Source organism: Canis lupus, chromosome 18, assembly GCF_011100685.1.
Source record: "Canis lupus familiaris isolate Mischka breed German Shepherd chromosome 18, alternate assembly UU_Cfam_GSD_1.0, whole genome shotgun sequence".
NCBI lineage: Eukaryota > Metazoa > Chordata > Mammalia > Carnivora > Canidae > Canis > Canis lupus.
The window spans coordinates 15,492,108-15,515,402 of NC_049239.1; the positions used below are offsets into that span (position 1 = coordinate 15,492,108).

Below are 23,295 nucleotides of genomic sequence, written 5' to 3' on the forward strand. Positions count from 1 at the left end.
ATGGAGCAGAAGGCTCTTTCAGGCCAAAGCAGACAAGGAGAGTGTCCACTGAGTCTTCTGTGTGCATGTGCATCCAGTTCTTGCCTCCTTCCGTTGAGCTGGGATTCCCACACTTCTCCATTCAGTTTAATGCCACAATTGTCAGAAGCAGGTTGTCACCTCGTGTCTGTTTTCTGAAGAAGAGAAATCCGTGGGAACCTTAGGTTTCTCAGTAGGAAAGTTTCTCGGCTTGTGGGGTTTTTGTCCACACCCTGAGGAATGAGTATCTTGGCGAATGGCTCCTGTGTGGGCTGGCCCTCCCATGCCAGTTGGGCTTCCCTTGGTGCTGCAGGAGCAAGGCCTTGCTCACAGAAATAGAGGCAGGCCAAGTTTCCTCACTCATGATGTCCTGTGTTCAGGTGTGGGAAGAAGAAAGTCCCCATGTGGTGACCAGAGTTGGAAAATAATCTGGAAAGTTGCTGTCATTCTGTTTTCTCTTTGCAGTTTAGTCTTTTGGAGGAAGCTTCTTTTTCTGGGTGGTGAGCAGGGCCAGGGAGACATCTTTGAGAGAAGTTCCCACATTATTTCTCAAGTCACTCCTCCTCCAGGATCACGGGACCTATTGTAAAGCCGTGGTGGAGGGGAGTAGGATTATGTTGTTGATGCCAGTAATAGATGCTCTCTGCTATCTTCATAGGTGGACAGAAGGAAACCTGAGAGACTGTCTTGAACCAAGTCTCTTAATTTACACATGAATTTGAGGCCAGGGAAGGGAACTACTAGCTAGTTAGTGTCTGAATCAGAACTGGGGGCTCCTAGGCTCTGCCTTTGCTGATAAACTGCTGCTAGCCTGCAGGTCTGACTTCACGAGGAGAAAACTGGCCCCTTCTTTTGAGGTTGTGATCTGGCTCTGAATGAGCTGCAGCCCCATCCTTGGCCCATCTGTGCTTGGATTCATCTCAGCTCTCATGGCAACTGTAGATTCAAGCAGTTGGCAGTCGGGGGATCTCTCTGCAGCCTCTGCTGCCTCCTGCTGATGAGGCCAAGTATGTGTTTTTAGGCAAGAAAGACAAATATACTGGGCTTAGCAAGTAAAGGAAACACAGAAAATTAGTAGAGGCTCCTTTTAATTCTGTTTTTCAGATTTCGCAAGAGGAGATCTGTCCTTCAGCATGGAGCTTGATTCACTGCTTTTTCTCTTTTGTTCATCATCATAGTTACTTTACATAAATGATTATGTGATTGCCCATCATTACTGTTTATTCTGGATTCTCAGATGCTTTATTGCTTTAAAATTCACGGGCTGAGAACAGAAATGCTATTTTTCAAAATAACCGTTTTTTTTTTTTTTTGTCTACAGCTAAAGACTTTTTTAAAAATTGTAATTTAGAATTAAAAGAAATTATGGCATCAGAATTTCATTGGTGGGATGTACACAGAATTTATCGTGTATAGCCCACTCATTAGGTGGGAGGAATGAGACCCAGAGAAGTTTAATACATAGCACAGAGTTAGTCAATGTTAGTGCATATGTTCTGACTTAGATTAGTTCTCCCACTTACTTTGAGCTTCCTGTAAACCTTGTTTTTTGTGGATATTCCATAGGTCATTTTTTTTAATTAAAAAAATTTTTTTTCATAGATCATTTCTAATTCTTACCATATTTCTATTTAATAGGTATATTCCCCCCTTTTTTAAATATTTGAAAATGGAAGCTCAGACAGCGTTAAGTACTTTGCTCAGGGAGTGAGCAGTCTGCGAGTGGTGTGAGTCCCCTGGCCGTGTTTTAACACCACACTGTGCTGCGCCTCTCAACTATTTCCTTTCAGATTTGCATTATCTTAATTAACTTACTTGTCTCAGCAGTCAGTTCTTTTACGGTGTTCGTTGTCGGACATCGTAAGCTGTGTTTCTTATGGAAAGGTAACCCTAGTTGAGTGCAGTTGCAAATATTTTAAGTCTGGGACCTTAAATTCTTGCTGAGAACACTTTGTTCGTCTCAAGTGCCTCCTTGTCATTGGGAACTCATGAACACATTTGGATACTGGATCACATTAACTCTTACTTGTGTGGGCTCCCACAAGTAAAATAACCTGACTACCACGAAAGAGCTAAGGTGGAAAGATAGGCATGACTTGGGCATGAAATGGTGGTGAAAAGATACTGACATTTTTACTTTGAGCTTATATTTGATATTTGAAATGCAGTTTCAGTTGGAAGAATTTTAAACTGTGTAAATTTTCTCAAAAATCTTGTTCCTTTGCCTCCATAGGTTAGACATCATTACTGTTCTTGTCCATTAACTTCTTGTACTTCTCAGAATCTCTGTTATTCAGGTATAAAAATTCCCCCCATATTATTGCAGTTTGAATAAAGAAAGATTCATGAATGTCAGTGAATAACATATAGGCCCACTGGATTGTGTTCCCATCAGGATTATAACCTAATTCTTTATGGAAATGTATAATGAATCTTTCTTCAGGGTCCTTTGATGGTTTAAACATAATTTAGTAGTTTTAATTGCAATATTATTGCAAACATTAAATATTTTAAGTGAAAAAAACAAGTGGCTTTTTTTTTCCCCTCTTATTCTAGTCTTATCTGTTCCTCTGTTTTGGTGCTTCCTAGGAACTTGTCAGCAGTTCATTAAATTACATTTGTTACGCCTGTGGTTCATCTTGGTTTCTTTTTGGCCAGTCCCTTTCCTTCCCTTGGCATAAGACAGTAAGTTCTCTGAGGACACTGGGGCCATGAGCCCTGGGAGACAGTGAGCTGTGTTTATTACTATATGTCAGACACCTGGAATTGGGTGCATGACCTGTTAAGGAGTTTGACTGATGCTGGGTCAGTCGAAGTCATGTAAAAATGCTTCCTAGGGAAAGTTATTTCAGGTGAATATAGGGATTTTCATCCTGTTTAAGGGGATGGGTCTTCCTTTTCTCATTTTCCTTGTGGAACCTCTCTGTCCCCTCATTTCCTAATGCTGTCATCTGTTACAGTTGTTTAGCCAGATACAAGAGACAGAAGCGTTGTGCTCTTGCTGAGAACTTTCTAGAGTGGGAAATACATATTATATATCCTACTGCTTGTCTTTTTCCCACTTCCTTGTCTGTTGTGGACAAGACCCCTAAATGATTTACAGTGTATGATGAGATTTATTAAATGCTAATGTTTATTGAGCATATAGAATTTCTGATGTACAGGAACTTGGGAATATTTTAAAAACATATTTTTGTTCATGGGAAGAATTGAAAGAATTCCTCTCCAGTGGAAATAATTTCAGATATACTGTGGTCACTGCACTCTGTAAATTTTGTGGGTTTTGTTTTCATGGATATTTTGGTTCAGCAGTTTCTTTGAGTTAATGAGGTTTTGTGATCTGGATTCCATAGCTGTTTACTCCTCCTTTCCTGCAGTATTAAAAATGTATACACATCATTAGACCTCATGGAGACGCAGGTTACACTTCATACCCACTAGGGTGACTAAAAAAAAGACAGAGAACGGTGTAGGCCATGACAAGGAGGCTAGAACCCCCTTGCATTTGCTCCTGGGAATGTGACATGATGCAGCCACTGTATAAAACAAGAGTTACCATATGACCTAATAATTGTATTCCCAGGTATACACTCCAGAAAAGTAAAAACGTATGTCTACACAGAAAGTCCTGCATTAATGGTCATAGCAGCATTGTTTGTAGGAACCATAAAGGGGAAACAATCCAAATATCCATCAGATGAAAGGCTAAACAAAATAGAGTATATCCGGTGGAACATTATTTGACAGTTCAAAGAACAGAAGTACATGCTACACTTGGGTGGACCTTTAAAACATCATGCCTGTTCTAGGAGACTGTATGATTCCATTCATATAAAATATTCTGAACCAGCAAATGTGTGGAGACAGAAAGTAGATTAGCGGTTGCACAGTCTGGGGGAGCTGGAGGAGATGGAGAGTAACTCCCATTGGGTAGGTTTTGTCTTTTCTGGGTGATGAAAATGTCCTAATTTATGTAGTGGTGATGGTGGATATCTAAAAACCATCGAATTGTACACCTAAAAGGATGAATTGTATGTAAATTACATCTCAATAAAGTCGTTATAAACATAAGTATGTGTATAGATGCATTTGCTTCCATGAACATAAAGAATCTCCAGAATGATGCACATTGGTTGTTTATGGGAAGATGCTGGGCTCCTGTGAGGGTGGGGGCAGGAGGGAGATTTTTACTAGAAATTTGTGTCAATTTTATTTTGTGCCTTGTGATTATGTTACTTATTTTTACAAATGTTGAACAGTGAAGGTATTAATAACTCCTCTCTTCTCTTGATTTTACAATGACCAGGTCCTCCAGGGGTTAGATTATCTACACAGTAAGTGCAAGATCATTCATACTGACATAAAGCCGGAGAACATCTTGATGTGTGTGGATGATGCATATGTGAGAAGGATGGCAGCCGAGGCCACCGAGTGGCAGAAAGCAGGTGCTCCTCCTCCTTCCGGGTCTGCAGGTGAGGAGCTAAGCCAGCTTTGTTTCAATTTGTTTGGGGGCATTGAGAGCCAGCAGAGTTGCACACTGAAAGCAGTTGAGTCAAATACTTGTTAAGAACTTTTGAAAGAGTCTGACAGCTAGAAATAATAAGACCTTTCTCTTAAAAAGGTCTTAAAAAGATGCCCCAATTAAATTATGCTTTAATATTTGAGTTACTTTGTCCTCCCTTAAACAGTCATTTGAAATCCTACGAGCTGTTTCATCGCCTGCACACTTCTCTGTGAAGGTGTACATGGTAACAGCTTGCTTGTAGCTGACCTATAGTCATCAGAATTTTCTTCCGGTTTTAGGTTTGTTAGAATGCTTCCTTGTCTCCAGTTAGTCTACATCAATCTGAGTCTAACTGGTGAATTTGGAATTAGTTACAAAAGACCCAAGGGTGGGAGAAGGCCAGATACCTTGAGTTTATAGAGTTTTCTATATATAGAGTTTTCTATCTGGCTTCCATGGAGTGTAACGGCTACAGTAACATGTTGACCACTTTCCTCATCTCTTCATGTTATCCACACCCTAGTGCATTGTCCGGCAAGTGTGCAGACTTAGGGTCTGAAGTCCTGTGACTGACAGGACTCTTGGGAGCTGCGCACTACCTCCTAGTCTTGTTTTTTACCTTTAGGGTGTTTTTTTAGATCATAGACCTATGGTCAATCAAGCTGGCAAAGACTGGTCATGTGACTTCTAGAGTATTTATTTCTGCTGTATAGACTTGCCAAAGAGTTTTCAAACATAGATGTGCATCTCCTAATTTACATTCATCATTTTATTGTCTATAAAATAAATTTGGTTAGATGACTATGTGATATTTGTGAACTCTTACCCATTTTCTTAAGTTATCAGTCAATGCTTTGGTATTGACTCTCTTTGAAATGAATGGGTATTTAATTCTAGATAAATAAGGGAAGTGGCCCAATGAACAACTACTTCTGTGCCTTTGAAGAGCCAGTCATTTGTTTGAGATGGATAAACTTTCTTCAGATCTCTGTGATTAAGAAGCTCTGTAGTTTTAACAGTTTTGAAGTTGGATAGCCATTAAAAGGCAATGATTACCTTCATTTTACAATTGAGATTACCTAATAAAGATACAGATCTATTTTCCTCTAAACATTCATTTTGTTTCATTTTGTTTTAGTGAGTACGGCTCCACAACAAAAACCTGTAAGTATTTACACATACACTTATATTCACCTTCACGTCAAAAGCAACTGTTCCTTATTGAGCTTTTCAAGTTGTAACGTTAGTCTCTGTTTCTCTCTGTCACAGTTTTTCATTTAAGATTGTTTGGGCAAATGGATTTTGTTTTTGTTTTTTTTTTTTTTTTGTTATGTTCTCAATTTAGATGTTTAATCCATCTTGATGTAAAAGATGGGCATGTTGATAAATGTTATGTATCCTTGAATATATGAGGCTTACTGTTTTCATAAGTTGAAGTGATTTTTAGAGTTGGAATAGTTAGAGCTTTTCCAAGCTGGATCTTCATTTTCCCTGTTCACTTTCTAGGGTGCTGTTAGCTGACTCTGGTGAAATGTGACATGATCAAGATAGAGTTCGAAGTGTGATTTTTACAAAACACTTAACATTATTTCTGATTTGCCTCCAAGATACCCATTTTTCTGAAGCTTGTACTCTAATTTGTTTTCCTAGCCACTAGTTAAATATGGAAAAGAGTATTGTCTGTTTTGTGGTCCAGTCATATGAAACAAGTTGCTTGGAATTAAAACTTACCCTGATGTCCCTAAACCTGTTTAGTTCCAGTAGAGGATAGAATGAATATATATATATGTATATATATATATATCTTGAGTTGATGAGTCACCTACAAGTTTTGAAAGAGCTTTATGAACCAGAAGCATTTGAAAGGAAATGTCGAGAAATTCAGAGTGCTGCCAGCAGCCCTCACTTTGGAATGAAAGTCCCAGTACAAGAGGGAGTTGTAATAATTATGCCACCTGGCTTACTGAGGAGCCGAATCATTGCCTACAGTCCTGCTGTGGTTTGAGCAGCTTGTTTTGATTATTGATTCTATGGAAAGACTGTAGGCTGTCATTGCCAGCACTTTCCCAGTCATGTGGCCCTGATAGGAGGCTGACTGAAACTGTGGCTTTTTCTTTTTTTCCTTTACTTCATATGTTCATTGCTGACAGTTTCTGCAGTCCCAGCTGTTGACCCCAGCTCGTTGTGTGAGACTCAAACACCAGCATTACTGTTGACCAACCATGAAGGCAGTACACCTGTGCTGGCAGGCCTTTCTTTTATGGCAGGTAGTTGGGTAAGACATTAAGGAGAGGTGATACTGTTGGTTTGTAGATAGGCAGCAATAAAACTTGCAAGGGGTGCTTCTTGTTTAAAGGCCGGGGTATCTGAGCATTTTCCATTCTTAGAGTTGAATTGAAGTGGACTTCTTGAATTGGAGCTGTGTCCCTCTAAGGACAGGGACTGCTAGTCGCCCCCTACTTGATGTAAGGCAGCACTGGTTTCTTTTTTTTTTTCTGGTTTTATTGTAACCCTAACCACAAGGTGGGTCTCCTGTCTGGGGACTTAGTCTTTTTTTTTTTTTTTTTTTTTAATTTTTATTTATTTATGATAGTTACACAGAGAGAGAGAGAGAGAGAGAGAGAGAGAGGCGCAGAGACATAGGCAGAGGGAGAAGCAGGCTCCATGCACCGGGAGCCCGACGTGGGATTCGATCCTGGGTCTCCAGGATCGCGCCCTGAGCCAAAGGCAGGCGCCAAACCGCTGCGCCACCCAGGGATCCATGGGGACTTGGTCTTAATGAATAAGACCTGAGGAAACATGATTTGTTGTTATTTGCCATGTTGCTAGCACAGGTAGTCTTGTGGAGTGCTTTAAAAAGAAGCAGACTGACCTGTGGTATTTTCTTCCCATGTTGTAGATAGGAAAAATATCTAAGAACAAAAAGAAAAAACTGAAAAAGAAGCAGAAAAGGCAGGCTGAGTTATTGGAAAAGCGCCTGCAGGAGATAGAAGAATTGGAGCGAGAAGCCGAAAGGAAAATAATAGAAGAAAACATCACATCAGCAGTACCTTCCAATGAACAAGACGATGAATACCGCCCAGAGGGCAAACTGAAAGCTGCCGGCTTAGAGGATGCGGCTGAGAGCGAGCCTGTGAATGACAACGGTCAGTCTGCACGGGGTCCTGGAGCTTCCTGAGTGAGCACCTGCTGGGTCACCACATAGGCTGTGGTTGGGGAATATGGGAAACCGTCTGCCACTTCATTTGTAAAACGAATGCCAGAAATATGTTAGTATTTTAAAACAGTTTTTTAAAAAATGGAAAATGTCTAACACCATGTCTCAATCATACTAATGATTATTCTTTATTTTTTAATTAACCTTTAACCTAATAGTAGTGTATTCACAGACATTTTCTGAAGATTGTAGAAGAGAGGGTAGAAGTAGAAAGGCAACTCTATAAAGAGTCATTTTCCTCCAAATCTAACTTTTTCTAATAAGAGTTAGCCAATTATTTACTGAATGAAAAAATGAGATCTAGAAAACCTATGATCTTACCCTGAGAACCAAGAGGTGCTTTGCTTTGTAGTACATAAATCAAGCATATTCGGGGGTGCCCAGCTGGCTCGGTCAGTGGAGCATGTGACTCTCTTGGGGTTGTGAGGTTGAACCCCACATTGGGGGTTGAGCTTATTTGAGGGAGAAAAATAACCCTAAATTAAGCCCACTCAAAATTGTCCCTTGTTGGAGGAAATATGTACCTAGTGCCACTGTGTTAAGGAGAGTAACGCATTCTGATTCTTAACCCATCAACTTTTTAAGGCGAGGCTGAGGACCAGGAAGAGAAAGAAGACACCGAGAAAGAAAACACTGAGAAGGATGAAGATGATGTTGAACAGGAATTGACCAATGCAGACCCTGCCTGGATAGAATCACCCAAAACCAATGGCCATATTGAGAATGGCCCGTTCTTACTGGAACAGCAGCTGGATGATGAAGACGATGAAGAAGAAGATTGCCCAAATCCTGAGGAATATAACCTCGATGAGCCAAATGCAGAAAGTGATTACACATATAGCAGCTCCTATGAACAATTCAATGGTGAATTGCCAAATGGACGGCATAAAATTCCTGAGTCACAGTTTCCAGAGTTTTCCACATCATTGTTTTCTGGGCCCTTAGAACCTGTGGCTTGTGGCTCTGCACTTTCCGAGGGATCCCCACTTACCGAGCCTGAGGAAAGCAGTCCATCCCATGACAGAAGCCGTACGGTTTCAGCCTCCAGCACTGGAGATTTGCCAAAAAGTAAGTGTCCTTCCCCGCCAGGTGTCTGCTTTCCGTGGTCCGAGTATCATAACCTTGACAAATGCTGTGAAGGGAATTGGCCTGGAGGTGGCCAAGTCATTCGTGTATGTATGCATTAACCATTTTCGCTGTATTACTTTTGTAATTCTGAATAAGTAATGTAATTTAAAATGTATTCTGTACCACTTAGGCTTTCTCTTGCGTTCTGAATATCAGATCCCATTTCTGAGCTTTTCTTATTCCTTCTATAGTTAGTGACATCTGCAATTGCAAAAACCTTCCAGGTCCAGCAGCTTACATGTACGATAGCTTTTATAGAATATGTAGTTTATAATTTGTACTTCCATCTGATAGTGTTATATTTAATTTTTGGTTTTTGTTTTGTTTGTATTCAGGGAAATATACCGGCTCTTTGTATTGAGGAAGAAGTCTCATTTCATTTTGATGGTTGTTCCTGATTGTAGAACTCTGCAACTGAAACGTTAAAGCTATTTTAAAGGAAGTGGCATGTGTTTTTAATGTGATTATGACTTCTGTCAAACCCTTGAGAGTGAATGCCACATGACCTGTCCCTACCTGTGTCATGCAAAGGGGCTCCAGTAAGCAATCGCAGATGGTTTCCATTCTAGCCCACAGAGGAATAGCTCGGAAACCTCCTCTGCTCCCTCTGCTGACAAGAGTGTTTAACACATGATGAGTCAGTTGACCCAGCCCTGCAGATAGCACAGGGAATCCTGCAGCCCCTGGAGTCCAGCAGGGGAGACCTGCAGAGCTGTCTTTGTTACTTACTGGCTGTAGCTAATTATTCTAAAGATGTGGGTTGGTTTGTTTGTTGTTTTGGGGTTTTTTTTGTGTGTGTGTGATATCTTTTTTGTTTTTACTTGAGTAGACATATCCTATCCTGTTCCTTTTTACTTTAACCAAGGATCTTTGAAGGTGCTTATAAAATGTTTTCACACAGAAGGTAGGTTTACCTAGGGAAAGACTCACCTCTGTGTGTCTCCTTCACTCTCACACACTACTTCTGACACCTTTGGTCATCAAATGTGTGTGTTGGGGGTTTTCCGTACACCAGAAGCTTTTCCAACACCAGCTGGGTCTCCTAAAATTTATTTTTTTTAATTTATTCTTTCTTTTTTTTTGTTTTGTTTTGTTTTTAAGATTTTATTTATTTATTCATGACAGACATAGAAAGAGAGTCAGAGACACAGGCAGAAGGAGAAGCAGGCTCCATTCAGGGAGCCCTGACATGGGACTCGATCCTGGGTCTCCAGGATCACACCCCGGGTTGCAGGCAGCGCTAAACTGCTGGGCCATTGGGGCTGCCTAGGTGTCCTACAATTTAACGTGATTTTGACGCTGTCTGGAGACAGCATCAGATTCCACAGGTTAAAGGCTCAGTTCCCACAAGACATCGTCATACACCAGTGGCAAGTCCATGTTGGCACCCGTGCTTCTGACCTATCAGCTGTGAATCAGAGGTTCCCATGGACCCCTGTTCAGGTTCAGTTAATTTGTTATAGCAGCTCACAGAATCAGGAAAAGAGTTCACTTGCTAGGTCACTAGTGTATTATGAAAGGATATAACTCAGGAGCAGGAGCAGCCAGATGGAGGAGATGCAGAAGGTGAGGCTTTTGTGCTCTTTCCAGGCCTGCCGCTTGCCCTGCAGTCTCTCACATATCCCTTCATATCATGCACACACGGATTCTTTGTTCTTCTAATTAACACCTTGGATTATGTCTTATAATCATTTACAGCTTCTTGTTTCCTGATGCCAGAATTGTCCCAAATTTGGTCCACGTGAGCCTTTTCCAGTTGTCTCTTTTGTCCTGTTGACATAACCCCATTTTTCTTTGTGTCCTTCCTCGCTTTCTAGAACCACATCCTCAATTCACAGTTTCTCTGCCCCAGGCTGGAGTCACTTTCTCAAAAATCTCCATTTTTGAGATTTTTTTTAACCTTTTATAGTGTTCATAATTATAGGAACAGTAGCATGTTAAATTTACAAATATGCAAACATTTTTTATCGATGGAGCAAACAGTGAAAAGTTCTGCAATCATGACTATGGCATAGCTTCTCCTCAGTTTATTTTCAAGCTCTAATAAAGACTGTGCAAATGCACTTCTGTGCCTTTCTGATGTCTTTCCCTTCTGCTTGGAATGTTTTCTCCTCCGTATATCCATTGTCCTCTCAGCAAACTTATTCTTGTGCCGACCACCACTCAAACACAAGCCCTACGTGGGTTCCCCAGCAGGTCTGTTCCCTCTCCCCTCTTTACCTACTGCTCATGCTTTTCTTAACTGAATGGTCATTATTTCCACTATCTTTTTCTGCAGTGGGATGTAAAATCTCAGAGCACTGTGCGTTTTTATCTTTGTATCTTCAGCATCTAACTCAGTGCTGTGATAAACCTTTATTGAATAATAAACAAACAAATCAGTGATATCTGATTATATTCTTCTCCTCTTTGTCCCGCCTTTCCCCTTTCACCATCAGAATTTTATTCTGTCTAGCACACGCTCCATCCCCAGCACCCTTTCTGGTGCACAAATGTCACATCAGGGAGAAATAGGGGGTCTGTTTTTCACGTTGATCCAAATCTCTTCCCAAGCAGATCTTTCCAATATTGCTAAATTCTAGGTACACACCGGAGACAGGATCGCCCTATCTAATCACTTGTCTGAGGCGCTCCGTTTTGTTTCCTGCCCCAGAGGTGGGTGGTTGGCCTCTGACTACTGCGTGGACACCAGACAAGAGAAACAGGCTGTGTTCAGAGTTGCTGGAGATCCTTGTGTTACAGCAGAGTGCACACACATTAGGGAGTAGCTGAAGGCCAGACAGAGAGGATGGAGGGAAGAACTTCGGTGCAGGTGGAAGGATGTAGACTTTTCCCTGGAGTGACTGGGTAGCCGCTGAAGACTGAGAAGAGGAGGCAGGATTCCTTTTGGATTATTGGTTGCTGGAGTCACAGCATGCATCTTGGCCTGTCCCATCTGGTCCTGCTGGCTTTCCCTGCCAAGTAGTCCTCCTCACCCGACAGGGTACCAGGTGGCTGCCAGTTGTGGCTCCTCACTGCCTGGCCTGTCCTCTGAGGGCTGTCCAGAGAGAGCTTTCCAATGCACATCCTGTCATCTTCCCTACCTCTCCCTCCCAGGGGATGGACCTCCAGCCTGTTTCCACTCACAATAACACCCCGAGGCCTCACTCTATAAAGTTTATGAGCTCTCTGCAGAGCTCTCTGTAGCCCATTCGCTGGCAGCTTGCTCTCTGGCACAGCCCGCCCCTCACCCCTGCTCACTCTGCCCCTTCTGCAGTGGCTCCTTCCTCAAGTTTCCCTAAAGTACTAACTTGTTTCTGCCTCTTTGTATTTGCTGTGCCTTCTGCCAAGAGCCTCTTGCCGTTCATGTCTGCCGTTGTTTAGGTGCCTTCTCACATGTCACCCTCTCTGGAAACACTTCCCCTGCCCACCCTCCTCCTTGTTCATCTCCTTCCTTTGTTTTTCTTTTTTCTTTTCTGACATGGCATGTGACTCAGTCATTTTTATTTACTTTACTGCCCACACTCCTACTGATTGGTGAGTTTCCTAATTTGGGGTGTGGGTGGGGGAGCCTTACACGTCTGGCTTATGCTGTTCCCAGTGCCAAGATCGCCCATAGAAGGGACTCAATAAGTACTTGGTGAATGAATGGGCCAGGCTCAGGCATTACATCTCCCGGTGCTGCTCCTTCACGGCCCTGGCACTTGAACCTCTGCATGTAGAGAAGGTACTCGTGCCTTTATCGTAAGGGTGTTTTAAGGTACATAAAGAGTCCGTGTGAGCCCAGCACGGTGCCTTGCAAATAAGCGATGACGGCTGTCTTGTCACTTGGAGGCACCACCACTGCCATCTTACTATTTTCTAAGATTGCCTCACATGGAATGAAGTGTCACTTGGATGCCAGGTCATTGGAGGTAATTTACAGGCTCCAGTCCTTTCTGAAGTGGCCTCTTCCCACCTTTCATTCCCTCCTTGGTAGAGGCAGAGAACAAGGAAGGGCTGCGAGAGGTCACCACATTGCTTAGAGGAGGTGATCCAGTTCCAGGACAATGCAAAGTTGGTATGAATGCACAGCAAGCACGCGTGCCCCTGTGTTTGTTTGTTTGTTTATTTATTTGTTTGTTTATTTATTTATTTATTTTCTAAAGATTTTATTATTTATTCATGAGAGACAGAGAGAGGCAGAGACACAGGCAGAGGGAGAAGCAGGCTCCATGCAGGGAGCCCGACATGGGACTCCATCCGGGGACTCCAGGATCACGCTCTGGGCAGAAGGCAGGTGCTAAGCCGCTGAGCCACCCAGGGATTCCCTGTCCCTGTGTTTATTTTTTTATTATTTTCTGTCCCTGTGTTTAAATGGGCTTTTCTGAGGGTTGCAGTCAGGTACCCTAACCCAGGTAATTATCACACTGAGCAAAGGAAGTCAGAAATACAAGTAGGTCCTCCTTTAAAAGCCTCTTTTGTGTTCTTAAACAGTTAAAAGTTCTGAAATGAATCCCCTGTTACTTGGAATGCATTGTGAGCAGGGTCACTGTTTACAGACCTGAAACAGGAAGATAACAGCCTGTCACCAAAGAGGCTTTGTCTGGTAATCATAAATGAGGGGTGTTAAATGCAGAGAACCTGGATTGAACCTGTGTGATGGTGTGTCTCTTCAAGTGCATTTCCTCTAACCTAGTTGAATTCTGCAGCTTCTGGGAAGTGTATTTAAAGCACCTGGGAACCGGCGGTGGACACACCCCTTCTTCCACAGGCCTGCCGTCAGGCGCCAGCTTACTCTGAGTCAGAACTAGAGCTTCGCCCTCCTTCCTTAGACCTTTGATCTGAATTTGGCTTCCCCTCTTCTCTGCAGAGAGCCGGTGGGCCTTTGGTTCTGGCCGGTGGAAGCTCAGCCTGTGGTGGGGGTAGAGTGGGGGCTACTTGGCTCTCCGGTGCTGATTGGTGTTGGTTGGTTGGTTTGGGTGGGGGTGGCATGACCACTTCCTCTTCTTTTTTTTATTTTATTTTTTATTTTTTTATTTTTAAATTTTTATTTATTTATGATAGTCACAGAGAGAGAGAGAGAGAGAGAGAGAGGAAGGCAGAGACACAGGCAGAGGGAGAAGCAGGCTCCATGCACCGGGAGCCCGACGTGGGATTCGATCCCGGGTCTCCAGGATCGCACCCTGGGCCAAAGGCAGGCGCCAAACCGCTGCGCCACCCAGGGATCCCCCTTCCTCTTCTTTCTTGAACACTGAGCCTCACAGAATTTAGGTCATTTGCCAGTCTTACGAGTCGTTGGTGTTAAAACTCAGATTTGAATCCAGTTCTGCAAACTTCAAATTCCACTTTCTTGCATGCTGACTCTCCTTGATTGAGAGACATGCAGGACTCCTCTGGCCATTTCTAGTGCTGCCCTCTATCCACTGGGTCAGCGTTCGTACAGTTCTGGAGCTCTGTTCTCTGCCTATCCCCTAGTTACTCTACGTTTTGCTTCCTCGTGTGGGTCTTTGCTGCCTGCCTTCCCGTCATTCCTGAGTTCCTGTGTGTGTTCTGCTGGCTCAGACTGCCTTTGGTGAAGTCCACAGTGGACCAGCATCTTTATAAAGAGGAAAGTGGTCGTAGGGCAGATGGCAAAAAGGGAACACATGAACCTGGCCCGCCTATGTCGATCCACAAGCTGCAGGAGGGGGCTTGAGGGTTAAGATGTTGGCCAGACTTCTTTGGCCCCTCTTGGGGAGCTCTGTGGGTGTCCCAGCTCCTGGGTGCCTTGCTTACTTGCTGCCCTGCTAACAGGTGAGCACAGGCTGGCCTTGCTGCTTGTGTGGGGATGCCAGGGACTCAGAGCCCCCTTGAGTGGCTCCACGGTGTGGGTATACCCAGAAGGCGGTTTGGTTGGCTTCAGCAGTGCCCAGTTTGGGGTGAACAGAGGGTATTTAATGTTCTGTGTTGAGTGGACTTTTCTGTTTAGTCTGTAAATACCATTTAAGAATTACTTCTGCAGTGATAAGAGCCTTGGTTACATCTCATCCCTCCCAAAAGTCCAAGCTTTTGGTCAGTGTAGGGATTGATGAAGATGCTTGCTTACTTCAGGATTTTCTGTCTGGGCTCCTCCAAGTTATTTTCCTTTGGCATTTGTCCCCTGGTTAACTGTGCTTGATATGGGCAGGGTCTGGGCTTAATTTGAGAAGCTTTTCGGGCCCCAAGAGCCCAGAGAAGCTTAATAACCCTGTGTTGGCTGATGAGCTCCTCTCAGAGTCCCTCTGGGGTTAAGAGTGGTCTGAGTATTTGAGGTCTGAGAGGAACATCAAGATTTGCCCTGTTGGCTGCCTCAGGAGACCTGTGTTCTGGAGCATTCCTTGTTCAAAGCTAAACCCAAATTGATTAGTTCTGGCCTTTAACCTGTATGTATTAATCAGTCATCAACTACCCCTTGAGATCTCTGTGCTCAGCCCAAGCAGGAGAGGTAGGTGACGCAGTTACCAGGTGAATTGAGCATCACTTACAAAGGGATTGGCCCCCCAGGAACGTGTTCTCTCTACCTTCGTGTTTCACGTAGTGATGCACCAGTGAGCTAGATGTGGTTCATTGTGGGCTCTGAGGCAGTGAGGAGTGGCTAGAAAGATGCCAAGGGGAGGAGCGTAGGGTTGACCTAGGGATGAAGGAATCAGGGCTATAAGGAGAAAGAACAAGGCCAGGTCAGGGAGGTGTCTGGGCAGCCCAGTGTGTTCTCTCCTGAAATATCTTCTAGGGATGGAGACCAAGAATTTAAAATTCTGTTGAGTGCAATGTACAGGGTTCCAGGCCTAAGTGATCATCCCATCACTTTCCTAGAAAAGGAGACTGTGCCCGGCAAACATTGTGTGCACACATGCAAACCACTTATCCCAGGCACTAACTGTCCTGCTGTTTGCTCATGCCAGCAAAAACCCGGGCGGCCGACTTGTTGGTGAATCCCCTGGATCCACGGAATGCAGATAAAATTAGAGTTAAAATTGCCGACCTGGGAAATGCTTGCTGGGTGGTAAGTAGAGTCTTCTTTCTAAAACATTTTGATCATGATCACATATTAGAAGACACTTTATTTTTTCTTTTTAATGTCTGTTTCCCTCCATAGTAATACAGTCTGTTCCCTTCCAGCATAAACACTTCACAGAAGACATCCAGACACGTCAGTATAGATCCATAGAGGTTTTAATAGGAGCAGGTTACAGTACACCTGCTGACATTTGGAGTACCGCGTGTATGGTAAGAACGGCCTTGGCCATTTTCTTCTCTTGGCTCACCCCCTTAATGCTCACGATGCGGCCGTCCCACTGGTGCATGTGGTCTGAGTTTTCCTGACCGTGAAGTCTGTCCTCTGTGGGATGGGTGAGGGCAAGGCTGCTGTCTTGAGCGTGTTGTGAATTGGAAGGACCCTCAGGCATGTCCTTGGGTTCGGCTTGGTCGCATTTCATCTTGTGATAGACGGTGTCTTCTCAAGGCCCTCTTCAGCCAACGCCCCGAGCGTCACACCTTCTGCTCTGATGACAAAGATCACTCCAAGTAATTCCTCCTGGTTTCTGAAGCTTGCAGGTCATACGCAGGTTTACCCTCTGCTCATGCTGGGGGGGATGATGAAGCAGTGGTGTCTCTGGAGGGTTGTCTGAGGTAACCCTTCTTGGTGACCTTTGACAGACCTTATCTCCTTAAGGAGATGGAGTTCCCTAAGTGCCATCTCTCCTCCTATCTCTCCTCCTATAAAATCTAGGGAATATTCTGGCTTATTGCTGTCGGGCTGTCCTCTGACTTCCAGGACCCAGCAGCTGCGTGTGTTCCCTTTGACCGAGTCTGTTCGCATGGAAAACACGAAGGTGTTTCTCATCAGGTCCTCAGGGCGCCTCTTCTTTCACCCACCTCTTCCCTTTGGCTGCATCACAATTTTGTGACTAAACCTTGCCCCAAGCCCTCACCAGGGCATCTTCTTCTCTCACTGCTGACCTGTGAATTGATGAGCATGAGTGGCCTCTCGTCTCTACGCCAATTTCAGTTTCTCTTTCTTGGTCCTGTTCCCTAGCCGGGGCGTGTGTGCGTGTGTGTGTGTGTGTGTTTGGGGTACTGTTTCATGTTTTTCTTTCTTAATTCCACCCCTCCCAAATTCTCTGTTATACTTACAGTAAGAGGCTTTGTGTATAAAGCCTCGCACTCGTCTTCTCACTAGAAGGAGCAGTGGGTAATAAACGTACTCGTCTGTTATTCAGAGATTAACAACTCTTCGGAGTGCGCTGTGCTGCGTGTCCTCCGATGCCACAGTAAAAAGTGTGGTGCTAGATAATATGAAGAAAAGTAGATGTTTGTGTAAAGTTATCAAGATCTGAGGCAAGATGTGGCCAAATAGATCAGAAACAGTGTGCCTTGTTTTCCTACTTTGCTCTGACAAATCATACCAGATAATAATTTTTAAAATAAAGTTTTTTGGTGAGTATCAAAAACTTAGGTCTTTGCTGTGCGATGTATGGAAAAGAATGGTGAGAAGAATTGGTGGACGTGTGATGGCTGCTCTGACCGTGGAGACTGTGGTGTGGGGAGGGACAGGACCGGGGGGTGGGTGGGGGCCCCGGAAGTGGCAGGAACCGAGGCTAGGCCAATGGGAAGTGGGGAGAAATGTTCCGTTTTCGGAATGTGGTGAGGTCAAGCCTTAGGTGTCCCTAGCGACACAGGAGGGGCCCTGCCAGGCTGCCCTGAATTAGACTCTGAGGGCTCTTTCAACTCTGAAACCTGTGCTTCTAATTTGGGGTGTTAAATTTTGATGATATAACCGGAAAACTAGGACAAGATCACAGAGGTAGGAGAATAATGTGGAGCCGTCGGTACGCTTTTGTGTCAGGTTGTGTGTCTTGCCTTCCATTAGGTAAGGACTTGTCCCCCCACATGGTGTCCCCATCCTGGCCGCTTCTCCTCCTGTGAACAGTGATACAGAAGTAGCAGACTGTCTCCTTCCTCCTTCCTCCCCTTCCTCCCCTTCCTCCCAAATTAAGCATAAATTCCCTCAGGGCTTCAAGGGTTACTTGGGGAGTTTTAAAACACTTTTAAAATCAGCTGATTGTTGTCATGTGATGATTCCCCCCCCCTCCAAGGGGGCAAGCCTTGTTCCCCACCCCTGCCTTCCATCCCTGAAGGCAAGGCTGAGAGGTCCCTCTTGTTTTTCCTGGAGAACCTGGTAAACACAGTGTTTCCCCATCCCATCCCTGTGTTTAAGTTTAGAAATACAACAGTATATTAAATTCATAATGCTAAGCTGTACTAAAGCTCCAGATTGTTCTTGGTGATGAGGCGTGGAGGCCTTTGATGACATAAATGGCAGTAAGTCTTGCAGAGGCTGCGGGGTTGAGAGCTCCCGTGTGGCAGGTGGTGGCCGTGCTCACTGTTGGGCGCCCTTTCTGTTGTCAGGAAGGAGGGCCACAAAACGAGGTGGAGTAGGTGAAATGTGTCACTTGTTGAACCTCTTTTCCTCTTCTTGAGTTTTGGGGCTCCTCCAGATGTGGAGTGAGGGCTGAGGCACTGCTTGCTTGCACTTGTGTGTCGGGGCCCCAGAACAGGTAACTTCTGCGGGCTCCCTGGTGAGCCCCAGTGAGTGCCATAGAAACCAGGAAAGCCAGTCTGACCCATTTCACCCAGCTTCCTCAGCACCGCTCACACGCCTGCAGACAGAACAGGTGACCTCACTGCTTCAGAATTCGGTTCCTTGGGGTGGGGGAACCTTGGTGTGCAAGTAACAGGTGCCTGGTCTCAGAACCTGAAGAGAGAATTTGGCCCAGGGGAGAGTCCTTGTAGGGAATTTGGTCAAGCACAGCGGAAGGAATGCCAAGTTCCCAAGCGTTACAAGTCCCAGTATTAAAGTAGTAATAATAGTAAGGTTCTGTCGGGAGTAACTTACTGAGTTCAAGGCCATAATCTTTCATAGTTTCTTAGCTGCCCACCTGAAAGCAGCCGACATTTCATTGTAATGCCTGCACCTGCTGTTGATCTTGTCCTTTTGTTAAGAAAATCTTGTCACTCTTCAGAGAACTAGGACCAGATGAGGACCGGAGGGCCTCCTCCATCTTACCTCTCCTCTTCCTTTTTTCTTTTAGATCATTTCTTTGTGGGCTTCTTAGATTTGAGTGTTTCATTGAAAATACACGGGTGCTAATGAGAACGGCCATCTTTCAGAGAACACTCAGTTGACGTGTCTTAGTGTTTGGTTCTAAGAAATATATTCAGCCTGACGGAAATGTTTGAATGAGCAAGGGCTCCAGAGCAGGGTTAAGGAGCCTCTGTGGCACTGTCCTTGGAGCCTCCGCAGCGGCTTCCCCCGGCTTCTCCACGGGGGTCTCTCCTTTTCCTCATGGCTCGTCCCAAGCCAAGAAGACTCTCTGGACATTCACCATGAAATCTGATTGTTCCCTTCGGATTTGTGGCCACGAGTGAGGTTTTGTGCCCTGACCCAAGATCGGTGTATCTTGTTCATTGTGTGGAGGGGAGAGGCCCCAGGTGAGGACCTTCCCTGACCAGCTTTCTCTGAGACTGGACGTGTCTAGGCCCTGCAGGATCCCGAGTTCTTGAGCTGGTGCTCTCACAGGGTAGCTGACAACCATCTGGTTACCCCACCTCCCTCCTTTTTTTCATTCTTAAAAAAAAAAGTGAGGCGCTGTGGTCATGCCCCAGCACAGCCACCCTTGGTTCTTTGAAGGCAGTGGTGGAGAGCCCCTCCTCCACATGTGCTCAGGGACAGGGGGTGGAAATGGGGGGATGCGGGGAGGGCAAGTCCCCGGGTGCCTTTCAGAACAGCAAGCTCCAATACAGAATTGAAGTATGGGAAAACCAAAAATAGGATTTAGCCTTTCCTTTTTTTAAAAAAAGATTTTAAAAACATGGTATTGGATCCTCAGAGCAACAGCAGTTACCATCTTTATATATGTTAGCAAATTAAACTCATGGCCCTGAGGGGTTTTTTTGAGAACAAGGGGAGAAGACTGCCTGATAGAAATGGAAACGGGGCCTCTGCGCCTTCCCCTCCAGGCTGGCTGCTGGAGCAGGCAGTGGCAGCCCAGGAGGCAGGCCAGCATCTCCCTGCCTTCCTTACCTGGCTCTTTCCACCCCAGGGCACCAAGCAGGAGCCACAGAGCCTTCTTTGTGGCTTTCGATTTCCCTTTGGTTAGCTCAGAAATGAAAGAAATGAGACACAGAACACGGTTCTTGGTTACTGAGACATGAGAGTCTTCGCTTCACTTGCTCTCGGGGCCAGATGAGCTTGTAGGTTGAGAGAAGGCCTGAGTCGGACCTGGTCCTAGATCAAGTCTGGGTCCCGCCATTCAGAGTTGGGGTGCGGTCCCCCGCTAGGCCTGCACACGGCTGCTTGCCAGCGTGCTTCCTGCAAGATGAGGGGTGTACGCAGCCTTTACATCCTCCGGTGGAGGAGATGTAAGAATTTTTCTCAGACTTCTTTGAACTTTTTGGAAGGAAGAAAAAGGTTGGTGTTGAGTTCTTTTAGAAGGCTCCTTGGGTTGATCAGATCCTCATAAACGTCTCTTGTACAAGGAGAAACAGTTGCTGCCTCGGGGGCCACTTCCCAGAGTGGGAATGTCATCTGTTATCTTAGCGTGTTATCTTAGCGTGTCATCTGTTGTGTCCTAGGCATTTGAGCTGGCAACGGGAGATTATTTGTTTGAACCGCATTCTGGGGAAGACTATTCCAGAGACGAAGGTGAGTATCACTCGCTGCTGAATATCTCAGGCTGGGTCTCCGGAGAGGCCTGAGCTTCTGGAGAGGAATGTATTCCTGCACTGAAACAGAGCTGTGTTTTGGTTTTCAAACGCCCAGTTCAGATGCTCTTCCTTGGGCTTGGAGCCCCCTCAGGCCTGATAGATGGGCAGCTTTGTGGAGAGCCCTTGGCCTGAACTTGCTCGGGCCTGGCGCCCAGCGGCCAGGAGACGACAGGCTGTAGGAATTGCAAAGCCTTTCTGTGGTCCTTTTGTCCACTGATCCACTGCCCATTTCTCTGTCCTGTTGGGGAGCTGAGTTGAAAACCTGGGAATTCTGGCTTGAATTCCATCTGTAAACCTGACCATCTCCATGCTTATTTGCTTGCAATGCTGGGGTGGCCTGGGGTGAGCTGGCACAGTCACCGTTAATGCTCCAGATGGTGCCTGAGGCCTGCCAGCCCCAGAAGCCTCTGCATGAATGTGCTGCAGACATTGTTGATTTGAATCTATTTCTGATTTTTTACTAATTTCAATTTTTTCCCCTCTTCTTTTATCCCATCCTTCCCTGTGCCCCTCCCATTCCCGTATCCTTTTTTTCTCTCCTCCATAGACCACATAGCCCACATCATAGAGCTGCTAGGCAGTATCCCAAGGCACTTTGCTCTGTCTGGAAAATATTCTCGGGAATTCTTCAATCGCAGAGGTAGTACCTCTTCTTTTTGAAAAGCGCCACGATGCAGACAGAAACGGGATAGCAGCTGCCTGTAGCATTAATGGAGACAGAGCTGTCTCCTAAATTCAAAGGCAACCTAACAAAATTCCCACGCTGATTTAAAAATTGAGAGGGAAGGCCACACTTGCCCTGTGCTGTGGTCACCCCGTGCATCCGGCCACACCGGCAAAGCCCGTGCTTGGATCACGCAGGTCGCGCTCTGTTTCTGTCTGCGCGGGCGGTAGCAGTGTCTGCATGCAGTGTACTGATTCAACTGTCGTGTGTTTCTGTTTTGCTGGCAATGTTTCCCAATGCAGATCACATAGCATTGATCATTGAACTGCTGGGGAAAGTCCCTCGAAAATACGCTATGTTGGGGAAATATTCCAAGGAGTTTTTCACCAGAAAAGGTAACGGTATTTATGCAACACTAATTTTCAGCATAATCCTCCCCCCAAAGGAGAAATTGTGCATTCACATTTGGGCAGTGGAGAAAGACCTGGACCCTTGCAGGTGGGAAAATCTGCTGAAGAAAGCTGTCAAGACCTAAGCTTGAACCATCCCGTGTCTGTGGAGTGTGGATTTTGTAAGAGCACAACCTTCCTGAAACCCTTGGTCTCCTCCCCACCTCCCTCTCCTATTCTGAGCCCAAACTGTGGATTTGTGGATTTGTAAAAAGGAGTGGATGTGATTTTTAGGGACCAGCTACACTTGACTTTGCGTCTTCCACGCTGTTGTTCGTGGAACTGCAGGGTTTCTGCCATGGAGCAGAGGCAGCCTAAGGACTGGACTTGACGAACAGGCCTCCGTGTCACCTTGGGTCTGTGTGAGCTACTTCCAGAGTGGGGTGTGGGCCCGTGAAACTCTACGCCCCACATGCATAGAAGTCTGGCTTTTTTCTCTTGCATTACTCACACTGCATTGTGGCTGATTTACTTGAATATCAAGTAAGGTCTGTCGATCTTCCCTTGATGTGACCCTAAACAATCATTCCTTTGCCATGTTTAGTCTCTAGTTTGTAATCAGTATTTTAAAAATACCCAGAAGCCCCAGGAATTTAGTGTTAAAAGGACCCTTTCCCACTGCCCTATTCTTTTGTGTGAACATGTTGGGCCTCTTGAATCATGTTTTTCCAGCTCAGATTTTTTGGAGGGGAAAGGGCTGCAACACACTTTAATAATAAACATTTGAAGTTGGTTGTGAGCAGGATATAGAGTTTCTAGAAATTTCTGAGGGTCCTTGGTATTCTGTTCCTCTCTGCGTTAGCCAGATTTAGAGAACTGGTTTTGACTTTTTATCTTCCTGTGAGGTAAGGTATTATTTTAGAGGAATAATCCTTTATTATACCTTTTGGTGATGTTGAGCTGATCGGTTCTTGTTTCATCCTCTACGTATCCCTGTTAAACACACAAAGTTTGAGAACTAACTGTGCCGAAGCTGGTAGTTTCCTGTTCCACTTCCTCAGGGGACAGTGACCACAACCCGCAGCTGTCCTGGGATCACCCAGTGGGCAATCTCGAAAATATGTAACCAGATGCAGTTATTTTCTTATTACCTTTTAAAGACTTACTACCGGAGAAAAGATTGTTAGGGAGAACTGTCCTGTAGATAGCCTGTATTAATTTGAGTTCCAAGAGCCTACCTGATCTTCGAGGCTGGGTCACACGGCCAGGTCCATGCTTCCCCTCACATGTGGGCCCCAGTAGGCCTGAGGGGCGGTAGGATGGCTTTGCCGCTGAATCATGTTTAGGGACAGAGCTGGGGTTTGCGCATGCTTTGAGGCTGGCTGTGTCTCCACTTCATGTCCCCTCTGAACCTCCATTTTCCCCATCGGGGTGGGGCAATTTCAGGGCGTGTGGTTGTTCTAAAAAAGTGTAAGAGTTGTCTGTGCAGTGCATGGCACCATAGTAGGTCATGTCATGTTTGCTAAGGCAGAGTTATAAACGAGAACACTCTAAACAGGATGAACTTCTAGACAGTATTACTGAGAGAGCAGACTAAGCTTCCATAGGAAATTTCTAGAAAATGTTACCT

At 45.0% G+C, this 23,295-nt stretch overlaps 1 protein-coding gene and 1 long non-coding RNA gene across 21 annotated transcripts in view; one reads left to right on the top strand and one right to left on the bottom strand.

Annotated features, from left to right (window-relative positions):
* SRPK2 (SRSF protein kinase 2) overlaps positions 1 to 23,295 on the top strand; it is a 248,782-nt gene that overhangs the window by 209,225 nt on the left and 16,262 nt on the right. For 14 of the 20 annotated variants that reach the window (XR_005373185.1, XM_038562755.1, XM_038562763.1 and 11 more), the window contains 9 exons: positions 4,325 to 4,490; positions 5,661 to 5,686; positions 7,422 to 7,668; positions 8,325 to 8,807; positions 15,749 to 15,849; positions 15,966 to 16,073; positions 20,481 to 20,550; positions 21,160 to 21,252; positions 21,579 to 21,671. Coding sequence is in view for 18 of the 20 variants with exons in the window: in XM_038562755.1 (XP_038418683.1) it covers positions 4,325 to 4,490; positions 5,661 to 5,686; positions 7,422 to 7,668; positions 8,325 to 8,807; positions 15,749 to 15,849; positions 15,966 to 16,073; positions 20,481 to 20,550; positions 21,160 to 21,252; positions 21,579 to 21,671 (1,387 nt within the window). In the remaining 2 variants the exon portion in view is untranslated. Of the gene's footprint in view, positions 1 to 4,324; positions 4,491 to 5,660; positions 5,687 to 7,421; positions 7,669 to 8,324; positions 8,808 to 15,748; positions 15,850 to 15,965; positions 16,074 to 20,480; positions 20,551 to 21,159; positions 21,253 to 21,578; positions 21,672 to 21,702; positions 21,848 to 23,295 lie in introns of all 20 variants that reach the window. The other 6 variants (XM_038562750.1, XM_038562753.1, XM_038562764.1 and 3 more) reach the window with 4 other exon arrangements.
* On the bottom strand, positions 16,002 to 17,425 carry LOC111090901. Its single transcript, XR_005373187.1, has 2 exons — positions 16,980 to 17,425; positions 16,002 to 16,805 (listed from the first exon to the last, which is right to left on the bottom strand). It is a non-coding gene; the product is annotated as an uncharacterized LOC111090901 (long non-coding RNA).